The sequence below is a fragment of the Notamacropus eugenii genome, chromosome 3 (assembly GCF_028372415.1).
Source record: "Notamacropus eugenii isolate mMacEug1 chromosome 3, mMacEug1.pri_v2, whole genome shotgun sequence".
In the NCBI taxonomy this organism is placed as follows: domain Eukaryota; kingdom Metazoa; phylum Chordata; class Mammalia; order Diprotodontia; family Macropodidae; genus Notamacropus; species Notamacropus eugenii.
Genome location: NC_092874.1, coordinates 177,995,712 through 178,015,258, shown reverse-complemented (window position 1 = coordinate 178,015,258; position 19,547 = coordinate 177,995,712). Strand labels below are relative to the sequence as shown.

General features: G+C 37.5%; 1 protein-coding gene across 5 annotated transcripts in view; it reads left to right on the top strand.

Moving 5' to 3' along the window:
* The window catches only part of PFKFB3 (6-phosphofructo-2-kinase/fructose-2,6-biphosphatase 3), a 113,920-nt gene that overhangs the window by 42,023 nt on the left and 52,350 nt on the right, over positions 1–19,547 (top strand). For 2 of the 5 annotated variants that reach the window (XM_072653428.1, XM_072653424.1), the window contains exon 1: positions 967–1,276. The exons of 2 other annotated variants lie outside the window; for them this stretch is intronic. In XM_072653428.1, the coding sequence (XP_072509529.1) occupies positions 1,045–1,276 (232 nt within the window). In that variant the 5' untranslated portion in view covers positions 967–1,044. Of the gene's footprint in view, positions 1–966; positions 1,277–19,547 lie in introns of those variants that run through there. One more of the 5 variants, XM_072653423.1, reaches the window with a different exon arrangement.

Sequence of the window (19,547 nt, the reverse complement as noted above, 5' to 3'; positions counted from 1 at the left end):
ATATAGTTTTATACACACACACACACACAAACACACAGACATCTTCTGTCCTCAAAATTTTTACACTGATAATATTAAATTAAAAGACTATTAAGTAGTACCATATTGTCAAAGTCAAGGGAGATATTCCTTTTCAAGCAGTAATCAATTAATAAACATTTATTAAACACCTACTATGTGTCAAGCACTGTGCTAAGGATTAGAAATAAAAAAAAGAGGTAAAAGACTTCTTGCCCTCAAGAATCATACAGTCTTAAAGGGGAAATAGCATGCAAACAAATATATACAAGTAATCTATCTGTCTACCTGTTTGTCTATCTGTCTGTCTATCTATCTATCTATCTATCTATCTATCTATCTATCTATCTATCTATCTATCTACTCATCTGTCTATCTGTCTGTCTGTCTATCTATCTATCTATCTATCTATCTACTCATCTGTCTATCTGTCTGTCTGTCTATCTATCTATCTATCTATCTATCTATCTATCTATCTACTCATCTGTCTATCTGTCTGTCTGTCTATCTATCTATCTATCTACTCATCTGTCTATCTGTCTGTCTGTCTGTCTATCTATACGAAAGGAATTAACTGATGAAAGGCACTAGAATTAAGGGGGAATGGGGAAGGCTCCCAGTAAAAGATGGGGTTTTGATTGGTGTTTAAAGGAATCCAGGGAGGTCAGTAACCAGAGTAGAGGAAGGAAAGTGTTCTAGACATTGGGGACACCTAGAAAAAATGTCCAGAGTCAAGAGATGAAGTGTCTGGTTTGTGGTTTTGTACCTTTTTCACTAAGCTGTTAATCCTCTTTTCATAGTTTTCTTGCAAAACTCTCATTTCTTTTACCATGTTTTTCCTTTACCACTCTTACTTGAGGAGAAGGTGCACTGAACACTGGGAATCTTTGTGTGAAGACTAGATGAACACTTTTTAGGGATGGCAGTATTCAGTAGGGGGAAGCTAGATGGCTCAGCGGATAGAACACTGGGCCTGTAATCAGGAAGACCTGAGTTGAAATCCAGCCTCAGAAATTTACTACCTATATGACCCTGGGCAAGTTACTAAACCTTCATTTGCCTTATTCACTGGAGAAGAAAATGGCAAACCACTACAGTATCTTTGCCAAGAAAACCCCAATGGACAGCATGGTCCGCTGGCTCAGAAAGAGTCAGACACAACTGAACAACAAGTATTCAGCAGTGAAAGAGGACTGGCTCTGGAGTTCTTGTCAAATTCTGGGTCTGCCTTTGTGCCTTACCATCTTTGTGACCTTGGGTAAGTCTCTAAATCTCCTTGGGCCTCAGTTTCTTCACCTGTAAAATGAGTGGGTTGGACTATATGGCCTTTAGGGTCCCTTCCAACTCAAAATCTATGATACTGTGATGTTGTATACAATATTCACAATAGAAAAGGCCCTGGATTTAGAGCGATAGGACCTGAGGTAAAATTATAACAGTGTCACCTGTGTGGCCTTGGGCAAGTTGCTTAACCTGTCTAGATGGAAAGTTTTCTCTTTTGGGCTATCTCTGTTATAACACATGACTTCCTAGGTCCCTTTCAGCTTCACATCTTATAATTATATGATCTGAGTTGGGTTTGGACTAGAGGTCCCTTTCTGCATGGAGATTCTCTAATTTTTTCCCAGGCTTTCAACAGGTAACTACTGAGTGATGTCATTCTGCTTCAGCCAGAAAAGTTAGGGATATGGAGAAGACTGGCAGTGGATAGAAGGAGGAAATCCTTTAAAAAAAAAAGCCTATTTGGGCTTCTCATGGAATTCTGCAAGTAATCTATTACAGTAGACTAATGAAAAACATTAGGTGTCTAAATCCTCCCTATTAGGAAGATGATAGCTATCATCCTGTCTACAGCTACAGGATAATAAGTGCACACAATTATCAGTACTGAAAAAAGTATCTAATAGATATCCATGAGAGTTTCTTGTCTTTTTCTTTTCATTTTAACAGTACTTTTAAAAAATAATCTAAAAGGTTTAGGTCAATTAGAAAATCTTAAGCAACATTTTGCAATTAATATTGCAGATGGAGAAATGGAGACAGAGCATGAATGGTTTGGTGGGAGGTGACCAATAAGATAGTAATAGAACCTAGAACAAGGGCTGGGCACCAGGGTCTCCAGAATAATGGAATCTCTATTTTAGGGAAAGAAGTAGGTAGCTGTAATTGACCTAAGAGTCAACAGAGTGTGCAAATGTGAGGGAGCCCAGAAAAACTGAATAGTATATCCTTCCACAAATTGCTCTCTGGTACAAGTCTTCGTGTTAGGAATATAGGAAGTCCTTTATGTAGGAAATGAGAGCAGTGTTGGGGGAATGTGACCTTACTCATACAATGTGTCTCTCTGTTCTTAGGACTGCTTAGCAAAAAAGTAGACTGATCTTGGCTAAAGTTTGGTATGTAATATGCAAGAATGACTTCAATGCTGTCTGAGCTCATTGAAAAATGTTTCCCCATTTTCTATACGGAAAAAGTGAAGCCAGCAGAGAAATTCAGGGACATGCAGCAGCAACTGTTCAGCCTACATTCATCCAAACTAGATCAAATTATAAATATATAATTGATTGATCTTGATTAAACATTTCCCCCAAAAAATATTTACTAGAAAATATACTTCTTTAAACTAGCAAAACTAAATTCTTATAATTTAAATTTTTCTTTGAATGCCTAACCTTTCTTCATTGTTCTGAATTAATGAAGCATCTTATTATACTGATAATTAATTGGCAGAATTCATTACCTATTATCAAAATTTTGAGGGATGTTAGGCTTTTTCATTTTTGAGAGTTCTCAAGTAGCAAATTAGAAAGGAAATTTTCTTTGTGATAAGACTCTTGATTTCCACAGAAGTGTTAACTATGTTATTAGGTCCGCAGCAGCCTATAGAAAGAGCACAAGATTTAAAGAATCAGTACTTGGGTTTTGAATTCTGGTTCTGTTACTTACCAGCAGTGTGATTAAACCCTTTGAAATATTGATAATAACAACAATATTTATGTAGCACTTACTAGGTTCCAGGTAATGTGCTAAGTGCTTTACAAATATTATCTCATTTGATCCTAACACCAATCCTGGGAGGTAGGCGCTATTTTTATAGTTAAGGAAACTGAGGCAAACAGAGGTTAAATGACTTGCCTGGAGCCAGAGAACTGGCAAGTATCTGAGGTAGGATTTGAATTTGCAACTTCCAGACTCCAGATCCAGCACTCAGTCTACCAGCCTCCTGAATGGGATTCATGCTTTGGGTAGTAGTCGAATTTAATAACTTCTTTTTACATTAATTTTTTTATTCCAAGCTTTTGTTATCATATCACTTTCATTTCTGAATATATTCCCTATATGACCCCAGTGAATCATTCCTTATAACAAAAAAAATTTTTTAAGGAGAAGAAAAAGTTTTAGCACAACCAACTAATGCATAAATTAAGTCTGAGAATATGTGCAGGATTCTGTTACCCTTGACTGGATGGCTTCTAAGATCCCTTTCAATTCTTAATTCTACTATTCTAAGACTTTTTCCTCTGAATTTTCTGATCTGCTTGGGAAATATAACAACAGGCTCTGACCCATTCTAAGTTTTCAGAGAGGCCAAGGCCCTAGCCTCAGCCGGAGAAGATACCTTTTATTAAAAATCATCTTAAAGATCATCTAATGCTCATTTTACAGATGAGGTCACATATAGTAAATAGCAGACATAGGATACTTAAAATTCAGTCACTAGAAGTGGGTGCCCATGAATTAGGTAATGGTAGCTGGGTGGTTCGGTGGATAGAATGTTGGGCTTAGAATCAGGAAATCTCATCTCCCTAAGTTTAAATCAGGCCTCGGGCACTTACTAGCTGTGTGACCCTGGGCAAATAACTTAACCTGTTTGCCTCAGTTTCCTCATGTGTAAAATGAGCTGGAGAAGGAAATAACAAACCACTCTACTGTCTTTGCCAAGAAAACCCCAAATGGGGTCACAAAGAGTTGTACATGACTGAAAAACAACAAACAAGTTGTGGTACATGAATATAATGAAATATTATTTTGCATTGTAAGAAATCCTGAATAAGAGAAGAATGGAAAGACTTATATGAACTGATACAAAGTAAAGTAAACAGAACTGGGTTAACAATATACAAAATGACTACAAAAACTCAAATGGATGTAACAACAGGAAAGCAATAAAAATTTAATGTTCTAAAATTATAATGACCATGCCTAGCCTGAAAGAAGAGATATGAGAAGACATCTCCCTTACATCTTTGTAGAGGCAGAGGACTGTGGGTGAGGACACTACACATAATACTAAGTTTTTAAAAAATATATATTTAAAACTTTGCTAGCCTTTTCCCCCTCTCTTTAATTTTTTTGTTTTTTTGGTTTATAGGAATGGGAAGAGTGAGGGAATAACATTGGGAAACAGATGATATAAAAATAAAACAGACCTCTAAAATGTAAGGATAATGGACAGATATAGTTAGGAATTCCCTACCTCCAGATTAGTCATTCTTTCCTTCTGCACAATGACTGATCATAAGATAAAGCAAGTCATACAATTTTCCTCCCTTTTTTGTCTCTGGATTCCATTCAGAGTCTTAGTCATAAAAGAAAAAAATAGAATGCCAAGAGGGTGATAAGAAAAGATATGGGATTTTCCCTGGGAATACCCTAGCATTACCCTGGATAGAAGTTCTGGATATCAGCTCATCAGAGAATGATGCCAAAGTTTCTTCCTACTCAGTAATGTTATGTGATTCTTACACATTCTTCTTGGTCTACATGGCTCTGAGGTCTCTAAGGTTGTACATTATAGACAAGTTGCCAACTGTGATCTGTAATCTGCAGTAGAGGAATTAGGAATTCTCACAAGGATGAAAACATAATTTCTTTTCATATTTACATGTTGCATTAAGTCCTTGCATTATTCTTAACTTGGGGTCCATGAAATTTAAAAAAGATATATTTTAATAGCTGTTTTAATATAATTGGTTTCCTTTGTAGTTCTATATATTTTATTGTATGCATTATTCTAAGAAGGGTTTCATTGGCTTCACCAGATTGCCAAAGGAGCTATGACAAAAAAGGCCAAGAACACCTATGAATTATTATTACCTACCTTCCTGTGTTTTGAAGAAAATAGTTTGTAAAGTGCTATAAAAATATATATTCTTTAAAAAATTATTTTAAATGACAGTTTCTTGTGGGCTGTTTGATTGTTAATAATCCTCAGAAACACAAGGATCTTTCACCTCAGGTTCACTACCTTCTTCACTGAAAAAAAAAAAGGTTATACTTCCAGACTGCTCCATGTAGGTGGATGGGATAGTGCAGAGTGACCATACAGGGTTGAACTTCACCCAGTAGACCATGGAAACTCCTATGACAGAAAGAACTTCGTGGCATTGATGTTTTCAGGGCTTGTGAGTTACTTAGCCCATCTGTTGGACACAGAACATATATAGCACCTGGGAGCACCATCCTCCCAGAGCAACCTCACCAAGGTTCAAGGTACTCTCTGGAATGGCATGGAAGCCAATTGTTCTGTTTACTAAATTTATGGTGTGCTATGCTAGAGGAGAGAGGGGTGTGAATAAGTGTGAGGAAAGACTAGCGCTATGCTCTTGGTTCCCACTCACATTCCAGATAGAGAAGGCTTCTCTATAGGTTGCTGGATATGTTTTGAGGATTGGTCCCAATAAATAGTTGGCAGATCTTTAGTTTCATCAAGTAGACTACTGGAACTTTAATGACAATCAAGTGAGTCGTTGTAACAGTAAGCACCCTGACATATGGGGGGGGGGAGTGTCTGTTCTCATATCTGCATTTATAAAAGGAAAGGCAACTTTTGAGGAGTCAGCAATCACTTTAATCAAGTATATTATCATTCACTTAGTTCAGGGGAAAAAGTCAGCACTCTGAACTTCAGAGAAAATACAGAAAAATCTAAATCAACAGCGCTTCCCAGCTGTCTGACAGTAAGCAATGCATACATCACAGATCAATACACAGATGCAACTGCCTGACCATATATACATAATTACCAGAGAGGAAAACACCAACATCCGGGTTTTCAAAGCTGGGGGAGGGGGAGACCTGCCTCCTTAGCCTGGCCAAACAAACACTTCCGGTCAGTAAACCCCAAAGTAAAACCTCACCCTCAGAGTATTTATACATTTTTTAGAGTCAGAAGGTATCCTACAGGGCAAGTACTACTCTATATTTTTCTTTGTATCCCCATTGCCTTGAGAACCAGTGCCTCATTAACAAAAGGTGTGGGCCTTCCTACAAATCTTCCCATGCCCATTAATAGGTGGGGAAGATCTTTAATCACATTAAAATAATTAACAATACAGGTACATATACTGTTTCTAGTTAAAGAAACTCTTGTTTCTATACTTTACTCCTAGTTAAGACTCTTGGTTGATAAAGGCAAGATTCAATCAGAGAAATCTAGATTTCTTGTGCTTAATTATACTAAAACAGAAACAGCAAAAGATCCTACTTTGCTTGCCATTATAGTCATACAGAAGAAAACTTAGCCCTTACAGAAAGGGTAGCAAAAAGATACCATTTGTAACCTATCTAAATAGAGATTTGCCCCCAAAGTGAAGATTCCCTGGAGTCTGTGTCATAATGATATCCTTTTGTAGTGCTGGCAACACTTGGGTTTATAGACAGCAGAGAATGTAGATAACATTAAAGCACTTTTAAAGCTAAAGCTTTTTGAAAAGCTAGGTGAGTGCAGGACCTGGAGTCAGGAAGAACAGACACTTACTAGTTGTGTGACCCTGAGCAAGTCGTTAACCTCTGTTTGCTTCTGTTTCCTCAACTCTAAGATGGGGCTAATCATAGCACCTACCTTGCAGGGTTGTTGTGAGGATTAAGTGAGATAATTGTAAAGCATTTAGCACAGTGCCTGGTATGTGGTAAGTGCTGTATGAATACTTTTTTTCTCTTCCTTTCCCTTCCCCCTGATGACCCAGACATGTTTACTAGAAAAGCTTGAATCAATTCCCCGTCTCTTCCCAAAATAGCCAAACAAGCCAGCTGGCTTTCTTACGTTGTTCATTGGTTCTTAAAAAAAGTTATCAATAATAAACCCTATTTTAGACGCTATGGTCTATGACATTCCCCACAACAGATCATAAAAGCAGAGAACATTCAGCCCTAGATCAACTTATTGGGGTTAGGATTACCATTCCTGAGTGATTTACTGGGAGCTACTGGCTTAGGGCCACTTAAAGTCACTTAGCCAAGAAAACATGAGTGTTTGGAAATAGGAAACTGTGTCCTGGATGTCCCTCTTAGTTTGTTTTCTGTTGGACAAGTGCCTAGCGATACGGGACCATGGATCTGATATTATTGCAGGAAACTGGTTGTTTACTATAGGTAACATGGGGCTGAGAAGAACCTCAAATTAAGGGGATTTTTTATTTTTTACTCATTTTACTGCTTTCTCTGAAATCTGCACTTTAACTTGGTGGAAAGAAAAGGAATTCTGGACACTGGACTTTATGTTTATATTCTGGAATCCTTCAAAACAGAATTTTAGAAAGAGGCCTTATCTTTTGATATTTATCAAATAATTTATAATAAATCATATATAATTGACATGATGTGATACATATAATAATCTATAAAACTGATGGGAAAGAGACCTCTTTCATCGAAAAGCAAGGATTACTTTGGTGGTATTTATATCTATCTGTAATTGGACATCATCAGTAGGTATTTTTGGTTGTTGTTGTTTTGGCTTGTTTGTTTTTAACTGGGTTAGACTGAAGGGGTTAGAAGGGTTTTTACTAGTCCTTCCCAAATGTACTAGTATTATGACATCTTCACCATTTTCTGCAGCCTAAATTCCAGGAGGTAGAGTGGATGATCACTTACTCCCCAGTACCTTCTCTATCTCCATATCTCTCCCAAGGAAAATATTTCACTGCATTATATGGCATCAGAAATTAACCTGCAGCTGTTTTCCATGGACAAGTCACTGCCTACTCTGAGCCTCAAGCTTCTCCATCTATTAAATTACTTAGCCCACAGGCTTGTTGTGAAGCTCCAATGACACAATTTATTTTAAAAAAATTTTTAAGAAGTCCTTGAAGTATCAGTTATTATGACTTTATTTCAGTAGAATATAGCTGTAGGAAGGTGGGAACTGTTTTCTATTTTGTCTGTCTCCAGTGCCTAACTCAGTACTTTGTATCTAGCAGACCTTTAATAAAATGCTTCTTGAATTGAACTTGGTTCACAAATAATAAACACCTAGACCATTGTGTTTGCTTCTGAGTATAACACTTTAAAAGGGCATTGACAAACATCTCTATGTGGAGGAAAACCAGTATAATGAAGGCACCAAAAACCATGCTCTTCGAAGATCAGCTGAGGAAACTGAGAATGTTCAGACTTGGTAGCTATGGGAGGTGACATGATTACATTCAGTTCAACAAGAATTTTACTAAAGCCTATGTATTTGGCCCTGTGCTAGGCAATGGGAATACAAAGAAAAATATAGAGTAGTACTTGCCCTATAGGAGCTTATATTCTATTGGGGGAGGGAATATATTCATAAAAAATTGGTGTTTATTAAGCACCTACTAAATACCAGGTACTTCTGAGGATACAAAAAGAGGCAAAAGACAGTCCCTGCCCTGAAGGAGCAATACCAAGCAAATAAATATGCCCAAGCAAGGATGATACAGGAAATAATACAGGGTAATTAGGAAATAATTAAAAGAGGAAAGGTGCTAGGATGAAGTTATTATTATTCCTGACTCCTATCCCAGTTTTGAAGCTGTCTTGGGAAGTGATTTACTGACATCCTAGATTCCTCCTGCTCCACACTGAATAATTTCTTATCACTTTAACTCAGGAGATTTTGGGGAAGAACAGCTGATGAGTCTAAAGTAAATGGAAGCTTTGGCAAAGATCTGAGGAAGTGTAGAGAATTTTGACTAGTAAAGAGCAATGTGTGTGCTGCATTTCTTAAGCTGTTTACAAAAGGCCAGGCTTGTTCTTTGCTCAGTGTCTCCTGGGTCATTTTTTTATTTAGCAGTTCCCTCTGCTTTGTGCCATATCTAATTAAAGGATTAAAGAAATATATCACTCGGAGCAGATCTCCAGCACTAGCAAGCCTTTGGATATGTTTTCCTCCTCTTTTCTTCATGCTGTGATGTTGCCATCAATTCTGTTATGTGGGGGATTTTGAGGGGACATTTGGAGGAAGAAAGTCAGAAAGTTTCCAAAAATAGGATGAGTGAAGAGACAGCAGATAGGGAAGGGGGAAAAACCATTCCTACTTTTGTCTGTAAAGGATTAGATTCCTAATGGTAGAACTAACTAAAGTCATAGTAGTGAAAGATAAAAGTAGGGAAATTACCAGCCGGAAGGTAGGATCTAATCAGCCCCTTTCTGATGTTATGGACAATATAGCAATGAATTCTTTGGAAATCCACGGATACTAGAGAACCAAGTTGAAAGCAATAAAATGATACGTAAGTGGATTCTGTTTTTCAAAGCTATGGACCAAGGACTGTTATTCCTGATCAACAAAACACCCACTCCGAACAGAGGTGAAGAGTAATCAGAAAAAACTTACAGCAACAATAGCTAACATTTCTGTAGCACTTACTAAGTGCCTGCAATTGTTATCTCATTTGATCCTCACAACAACCCTGAATAAACTAAAGCAAGCAAAGGTTAAGTGAATTGCCCAGAATCACACAGCTAGCTAGTAAGTGTCTGAGACCAAATTTGAGCTTAGACTTTCTTGACTCTAGATCCAAAACTCTATCCACTGTGCCACTAGCTGTCTTATTTACACCTACCTGGCAAAGAGTTCATGGTTTGATTGATATTTCCCAGAAGGGGTTAGGACTGCTTAGTTTGCTGGTAACTCATGTTACAGTTAGTCTCTGCTTTACTTCCTGTCTTCTGACACTGAGATTCAGTGAAATTATTACCTGTCAAGGTCACATGGGTAGTTAGCATTAAAGGTGGGATTTTTTTGACTCCAAAGTCAATGCTCTTTCCATGGTATTAGTTCCTAGCTCCTTCAAGAGATCTTTGCATAGCTTGATCTCATGGACTAATCCCCTTGGTTGCGTTCCTCTGGCCATCCTCCAGCTTATCACTGTTCTTCATAAAATATGGTACCCAGAACTGAAGATAATACTTCATATGACATCTGACCAGGGAAAAGACTATACCTCTATAGTCTTGGCACTCAAACTACCCTTTGATACCCTCCCTCTCTTTATGTCTTATCTACCCTTTGTATCCCCAGAGCTTAGCATAATGTCTGGCACATAGCATACTAATAATAATATTAATAATACTTCAAAACTTTGATCAATGCAGTGACCAGTTATGAATTCAATCAATAGCATTTGCTGTATGAATGCTAGTGTAATATTATATAATTAATTTTAGAAGCATTATAATTATGTAATTAATAACACATATAATATTATTAAAATATTATTACTAGCATTTATATAGTAGATGCTTGTTGATTGAATTAATAATTAGTCTCTGCATTGATCAGAGTTCTGAAATCTTTCAGTTATTTATTCCTTTATCATATTATGATCATTCTGTAAATTGTTCTTATGAGTTCTGTCCAGTCTTCCCATACTTCTCGGAATTCTTTGTAATTTCTCACAGTGCAGTAATGGCTCAGTACATTTATGTCCTACAGTTTATTTAACTATTCCCCAATCAATAGTCATTTATTTCATTTCCAATTCTTTGCAACCACAAAAAGTATTGCTAGGAATATTTTGGGGGTATAATCGGACCTTTCTGTCTTTGATCTTTGACAGAGTAGACATCTAGTAGCAGGATATTTGGTTAAAGTGTATGAGCATTTTAGTTACTTTTAAAGGAAAATTACAAATCATTTTCTTGAGTGGTTGGATGAATTCACAGCTCTATTAATAATACATTAGCGTACCTTCCTTCTTATGGGCTCTCCACATTTACCATTTTTGTCTTTGTCATCTTTACTGGTTGTATGAGGTAAAATTGTTTAAATTTTAATTTCTCTTTTTATTTGTGATTTGGATTTATTTATATTGTGATCTTTTGGTTGCTAAAAGTTTGCATTTCTTCTTTTGAAAATTGCGTCATATCCTTTAACCACTTGTGTACTAGGGAGTGTGTAGAGTGGCTCTTGTTTTTATATTTGTACCAGTTCCCTATATATCTAGGCTAGTGAACATTTGTCAGAGATGGTTGCTGCAAAGGTTTTCCCCAATTAACTATTTCTCTTCATAGTCAAGCTGCATTGATTTGTTGGTGCATAAGCTTTTCAATTTTGTATAATTAAATTTGTCTATTTTATCTTCTGTGATTACCTCTATATGTTGCTTAGCTAAGAACACCCTCCCTCCCTACAGTTGTTAAAGGTATTTCCTTTATTCTCTAATTTTTTTTTTTTTAGGATGTGACCTTTTATATTTAGATCACGTATTCATTTGCAGGTTATTGTTGTATACGTTATAAAGTGATGATCTAAACCTAATTTCTGCCATACGCTGTTCCCATTTTTTTCTAGCATTTTTCATTAATAGACAGTCCTTACCTCAGTAATTGTTGTCCTTGGGTTTATCTAATACTAGGCCTCCATGTTCGTTTGCTTCTGAGTCTTGGTTACCTACTTGAGGCCATTTATGAACTTTTCTACTTTTGCACTGGTGCCAAATGACTTTGATGATCACTGCCTTGTAGTTTGAAGTCTTGTAATGCTAAACCCTTTTGTTAAATAGGAAGAGTTTCTGATTTGGTTTATTAACAGATCATTCTTTGGGGTAGGGAAGTGTCGTTAGGACCTGTGATTTCATCCATATAGGAAACACTTGCAATGGAAACCACTTCTACCAATGCAGATTGGAAACTCATTTGTCTCTGCCTCGGGTACTGAGAAGTTAAATGACTTGCCTCATATCCCACACCCTTGCACATCTGAGGAAGAACTTGATCCTTGCTCTCATTTTGAAAGCAACTCTTTATCCAGGACACCACACTGTTCCGTAATATCCTTGGCTGAAATGCCATATGCATCCTTTCATAGTTTGGGAACTAAAATAAATCCTCCCCGAAGAAGACTTTATAGGGTTACAAACTCAAACGGGCTCACCAGTCATCTAATCCAACTCTTTTTCTTTTACAAATGAGAAAAACTAAAACTCACAGGGAAGTGAGTTACACAAAATCCACACAAAAGTCAGTGGCCAGCTGGGGTGTTATCCCAAATCTCCTTATCCCAATAAGAACTGACATTTAATTCACTTACATTTTATACCACTTTATATACATGATCTCTCTTGATTCTCATGACAAATCATAGGAATCGTTATCCCTAAATAATGTGAGTACATTGAGGTTTCAGATAGGTTAGAAATTGTTCATGTTTTTACAGGTCATATCAAAAGTGGAATTCAAAACCACATCTCTCCTGTCCAGTACGCTTTTAACTGGAATTCAAAACCACATCTCTCCTGTCCAGTACGCTTTTAACTGGACCACATGGCCCATCAAATGAGATAGTATTTGTAAAGCACTTAGCGCAATGCCTGGTATATAGTCAACATTTAATAAATATTTATTTCTTCCTTCCATCACTTTGATACTTATATTGGAGAGTTTATTCCTTCTTTTCCTCTTGGGTAATTCCTGTTTATCTTTCTGGAAGTCCTCCACAAAGGATCCACTAGTGTGAACTGTTTTGATGATGATGATGTAAAATTTTGCAGATTATAATATTTTGTATGTTCTGTTGTCCTTATAATATTTAGCATTTATATAGCAGTTTAAGGTTTACCTTACAGATATTATCTAGTTGTGATCCTCACAACAGCGGGGTGGGGAGGAGAAGGTGCTAGTATGATTCTATTTTACAGAAGAAGAAACTGAGGCAGATGATGATTAAGTGACTTGCCCAAGGTCACCCAGCTAATATCTGAGACTGGATTTTAACAGAGGTCTTCCTGACTTATGTTACTATTATTATTTTTAATGTTTTGTAGCTATAGAGACATCATGGCTACCCTTACTAACTGTTTGACCTTGGGTAAATTACTTGACTTTATTGGAGGTATACTTCCTGATGGGGTGCTTGGGTACATGTGCTTGGACCCCAATTCTAAAATCACATTTTTTTAGCCCCAAAATACTATCCCAGGAAGTTTCTTCCCAGCCCAAGGACACAGCCTGCCCCAGCAACAACTGTTATCTCCTTTCCTGATAAAGCATCCAACTGTACCTATAGAACTTATTAGTCTGAACCAATTATGTACTGACTGAACTGGCTGTGCACTGGGTCTTAACGACATTTACTCTCACTGACCCATCATACGTACCCTAAACTTAGACATATGTATATTCCCTTACTTTTATCTTGTCGAACAAGACATTGAGGAGAGCAACCTGGTATTTCTGAGCCAGCTCTGACCACTGGTTGACTTAATGACATTTCAGGCCTAAAACCACCCCTGCAGGTAGCCCCTCCTTGGGCTATTTCCCAATGAATTTTGAGTAAAATACCTGCGCAGTAGATACCAAAAGTGCATGTTCCTTTAAGAACTAACTACTCCTTAACCACTAACACCTAGTTAACATATTTGGCACATGTTTCCTATATAATATCCTATATAAACTTTCCCTGTATCCCTTTAAGGTTGCAGGTTCCTTAAGAACTCTTGCCAGCTGAAAAGCGTTAAATCTTTACCTTGACTTCTACAATGCTTGAGTCTGTGAATTCTTCTCCAGGTGACCTGCCCTGGTACCCCGGTCTTTGTGGGGGTCTCACCACCCCCTTCTAGCCCTCATCACTTCCCATATCTAGGATTTCCTATGATGGCAAAATCATAGATTCTGTAGTGAATATTTTGTGGATATCCATTCAAGAGCACAAAGAATGTCAGCCATCTATCACAAGCTTTACTATGACAATGAGCTTAAAATTTCCAAACTCTTTCTTCTCTTTCTGCATGTTTTCCTTAGGGTCAACTCCTCCTCCTCCTCCCACCCTCCCTTTTCAGGTGCCGTCAATCCCTTGCTCTTCTTATACCTTCCTTTCCCATCAGCCTCCTCCCTTCCCTCTCCCCCCCCCCCCCCATCAAAAACAGAAAAGGGAACAATGCCTATCTTTTCATTTGTTGACTGAGTGATTATATTTTAGTGCAGATTACTTGGAGATTATTTCCTTTTTCTAGCTTTTGTTTTCTAAGCTTTTTGTTTCTAATTGTGGAATGAAAGGTTTTATTTTTTTGTTTAAGGAATTTCAGGGTTCAGCAGGCAGGTGACAGGAGCTGAAATCTCTGTTGACCCTGAGGGTAAATCTGATTAACTTCTTGTAAGGGTCTGTGTGCCATCAGGGGGCAGGCAGGGGGACTTCTGAAAATCTCTTCCATTTTGTTGTTGGGGCTCAGTCATTTCATGTCTGACTCTTCATGACCCCATTTGGGTTGGTTTTTTTTTTTAATTGGCAAAAATACTGGAGTGATTTGCCATTTCCTTCTCCAGCTCACATTCTTATAGAATATAATTAGGTTCATACAAGTTATGTAAGGAGTAAATAGAAGATTTTAAGAGTAGAAGGCATTAGCAACTGAGGGGACAGAGAGGTTTTTTTGCAAAAAGTATGGTTTTAGCTGAGTTTTGAAGAAAGCCAAAGAAATTGAGACAAGGGTCAAGAAAGCACAATATTTCAGGCATGGAAACATTCTGCCAGTAAAAAAAACAGGGAATCTGGGTGACTGGAAGGTGGTGATACCTCTACAGTACTAAGGAAGATTAGAAGAAAGGAAGATTTTGGGGAAAAGAAAATGAGTTCTGTTTTGAATATATTGAACTATGGGACATCCAGTTTGAGATGTCTAAAAGGTAGTTGGTGATATGAGATTGTAGCTCAGAAAGCTAATGCTGGAGACATGGGCTTGGGAATAATCGCCAGGGAGATGATAATTGAACCCAAGGACCTGATGAGATCATAAAATGAGGTAATGTGGAATGAAAAGAGGAGGAGTCATAACAAACTCTTTGGGTACACCTATCCATGGTGGGTATGATGCAGATGATAAACTCTCAAGGGAGGTTGAGAGGGAATGATGGGACAAGTAGAAAGACCATCAGAAAGAAATGCTATGAAAACCTAGAGAGGACAGGGTATCCAGGAGGAGAAGGGGATCAGCAGTATACAGTGCTTCAGAAAGGTCAAGAAGGATGGGGATTGAGAAAAAGCCATTCGATTTGGTAACTAGGAGATTATTGCTAACTTTGAGAGATCAGTTTCTGTTGAATGGTGAGGTTGGAAACCAGACTTAAAAGGATTTACAAAGGAGGAAGAGAGAAAATAGATTCATAGATTATAGATGGCTTTATCAAGAAGTGGAGGAGAGACAGAGGATAATAGTAGGATTGATAGTTTTTTTTAAGTATGGAGAGACTTGAACATTTTGGAGGAAGTAGGAAAGAGGCCAGCAGACCTCTGATGACCTTTTCAGTTCTGGGATTAGGTAATTCTGTAAAATGAAGCTCAGAGAAGTTACATGATTTGCTCAAGGTCACCCAATATTCTATAATAGAATCATAGAATAGTGGCAGATCTAAGATTCTAATTCAGGTTTCCATAGAGTCTTAGTTTGTAGAAACTCTTCTTTACCAGCTATCTAATCTGAAGTAACAGTTGCCTCTGCAGTATAACCACCAGGTAGACTTTCAACTTCTGCCTGAATAATTCAGTGATGTAGCTTACTACTACTGTAATGGATAGGGCCTTGGACTAGGACAGGGGTTTTTATTCTTGCACTCACCTTAATTAGCTTGTTGACCATTGATAGATATCATCATAGGATTTTAGGGTTGAAAAGGACCTTAAAAAATCATGTATTCCAATCCCCTTGTTTTGTAGATGAGAAAACTGGTGACATAAAAATTGTGCAAGGATTTGTGGATAGGTACTTATAAAGCCCATAATATATCCCATCCTGTTGCCATTTTGTAAAACCAATCACTGCAGCACACTTGAGTGTGAGTGATTTCAAGGGTCTGATCATAATGTATAATGAACTCTGTTTATTCAGCAATAAACTAAACATGGTTCAATAAAGTAAGCATAACATTCATCCAACATCCTTAAGCAAAACGTATCCTCTAACACATATCTCATAACAGTAGCAACATCCTTAATCAATACCAAGTATCCAAGTAAAATCCTTTTTCAAAATACCACACTATCCACCCCTAGATGATAGTAAGAACAATCTTTTTAATCAATGTCAAGTGTCCAAGTAAAGCCCTCTTTTATCTTGACCCAAGGCTGACTTCCAAACCCCACAGCTTCTCCTCTCTGGGCTCCTTCTCTGTGGACTGACCACTCCTAGCTCTTGCCTGGGTTCACACACAGGCAGCTCTCTGCTCCTGCTCCTTGTCTCAGTTCATAGGGACTGTTCCACTCCAAACTCTTTCTTGTTTCTAGGAAAACAAGCTTAATAAAGCTTAACAGGGCTATAACAATATTTATACACATTACCAGTGCCATTATCTCAATCCACTCATAAAGACCAACAGACAGGACTTCTGTCTGAGAAATCAACACAGACCAACAGACAGGGCTTTGACATCATGTTCTTTCTGTTAGACCTCACAAACAAGTTCCCCTAGCCTACTCCTGGTTGCCTTTCTCTCTTGATTGATTCAAAGACAGGACTCAGTTAAAGGCACTTGATTGGCTAAAACTCAAACAGCAAAAGATCCTACTGTTTGCTGTTACAGTACTGCTGCCAATCATACTTATTAATATTTAATAACTGGTTTATTATGTGCTTAAAGCATAAACCCATTATATTAAAAAAAAAAAACCCAGTCGACTCAGAACATCAGTTTCCAGAAATCTTATGTATGTCTTAGTTACACAGGCAGGATGGGAACAATGAAATTTGACAGTGTGGAAGGAGAAGGTAAAGATTTACACATCGGAGAATAGATAGAGCAAGGGGAAGATCTTTATTAGGTAAAATGATAAACTGGCTAGTAAATGCTAGGGATATAGCTGGAATTTACAGACTAACCATTAATACTGGAGTTGTACCTAGTTACTTGACATGGCTCATTTTATGTAACTAGAAATAATAAAGATGAGCCAGAAATTCTTTTATCACTAACCAGTTAATCACTGGTGCTCAAGTTTGATGGCTAGCTACATTCTGCCATGTCCTAGGTAGTGATATGATGCTGCCTCAAACAAATGGCGGTAATAGACCCAAACTAGCAAAATTATTTTATGATACTGAACCTTAAGAGATAAAATGACTTACCCCAAAGCTGAGATTTAAACCCAGATGTTTTGATTCTCATTTTAATGCTCTTTCCCACTACCCCACTTTGCCTCTCTGGTTTTCAATGTCCTCATCTGTAAAATGGGGAGGTTGACCTGATCTGTAAGGTCTCTTCAGTACTCACCTGAATGACTTTCCTCTCTGTTGTTGGACAGCACCAATGATCACAGCCTCATTTGTTGCCATGTGTCTTCCATCCCCTTGTCCCATCTCTGTCCTCTGGAGTAATTCAATTCAACAAATATGTATTGGGTTCCTGCCTAGGCCTTTCAAGGGACCCAAAGATGAATAGACATAGCCTCTGTCCTCAGAGTTACAACATTCTAGTAGGAGAAATAAGACAAGTGCACAAATATTTATAATATATTTGTTATGTTATGTCGTGTGTTAATGCTATAACAGAGACTGGTGCAGTGCTAAGGGAGTTCAGAGGGGATCTCATCTGCTTGGAGGGATCAACAAAGGCTTCAGTGAGGATGTGGCAGTTGAGGTGAGTTTTGAAGTGGGACAGGAGGTTCTGAGGAATGCTGCTGGGAGGAAAGCCAGGCAAGGCAGTGTAGGTAGAGGGAACAGCATGAAGGATGGCATAGAGTGAATGTGTATTTTCAGAAAACAGAAAACTTCTGCTCTCTTTTCCACTCAGCATCCCCAACTTCCTAAAGTTCCTCTTATGATATATTTTTATACTACTCACCATCCTGGTTGTCCCTTCTCCTAGAACAACTCTAATTGGTCAGAATTCATCTTAAAATTGTGTTCCAGATAGTCTCTGACCAGCATAGAGAATGGGAGATCTTTCATTTCCCATCATTTGGACACTAATACTTCATTTAATTAAGAGCCTGAGACTGCATCAGCTTTTTTTTTTTAAAAGCAATCACATTACAACATTCAAAGGTTTTATTAGTTTTTTTTTTTTTAATAAGGATCATACTATTATCTGTTGGAGCTTTCCTTAAAAAGAATCCTCTGCCTTCTTTTAAGCAATACAGGTAAATGTTCCAGATTTGATTTTTTGTTGTTATTGCCACAGTTTTTACACACACACACACACACACACACACACACACACACACACACACACACACGTGGGCACATAGTAGTGGTAGGGAAGGAGTAAAAGAAGAAATAGATATGTGCCAATTCTTAGTGGAAGAGTTACACCACTGCCTATTGGTCACATTCTATCTCATAATCAAGGCTTGCGACATAGGTGGGGCCTGTTCCCCACTTTCTCAATAGAGAGGCCATTTTTTATATTTAGTAGGAGGTATCATTTTAAATGAACTCAAAAAACCCAGATCTAGTTAGCACTTCCCTGATGTCACCATAACCTTGACTCAAAAATTTCCCAACACCTCCTAGGTCTTATTTGTTCCTGCATATTATGGTCTTCTTGAGTAAGAAAACTACGATCCACAGTGGCCTGGGTTATAGGAAATCAACAAAGATAAGTGTTTCTCAACTGGAACTTTCTGTCCCAGACCTTTCTGTCACTGGTTCATTTACTACCTTTAAGAAACTAGTTCAATACTGATAAACTCTGAGTAGAGATTGAAGCCCACTTTTTTTACTTTCTTTATTTTTCTTGGAGTGTGTGTGTGTGTATGTGTGTTTTCTTTTGCAGCGTGATTAATGTGAAAGCATGTTTTGCATGACTTCGCAGAGTCAATATATTCCTTTACCTTCTCAAGGGGTGGAGGAAGGGTAGGAGATTGGGAGAGAATTTGAAACTCAAAATTTTAAAAAATAAATGTTAAAATTTTTATTCATGTAATTTATAAAATTAATAAAATATTAATATAATAAATATTAATAAAATGAATAAAAATATATTAAAAAATAAAGAAGCTAGTCTAGTACTTTTGACAACCATGGTTTAGGGGTTGAATTCTTAACCAAAGTTTTTAAGAGCTTTAATGATCCATTGATCAATCAACAAGCCTTTATTAAACCATTACTAAGTGAAAGGCCTTGTATGTGTCCCTAGAGATACAAAAGAGGAAAGTGAAATTGTCCCTGCCTTCAAGAAACTTAGATCCTAATGAGGGACACCCATCCTAATGACACACACCCATTTGAGTCTATATACAATGAAATGAATACCTCACAACAACTCTGTGAAGTCAGTGGTAGAGGTCTTATTAACCCTATTTCACACATGAGGAACTGTAGCTCAGGGAGCTTAAGTAATTAGTTCAT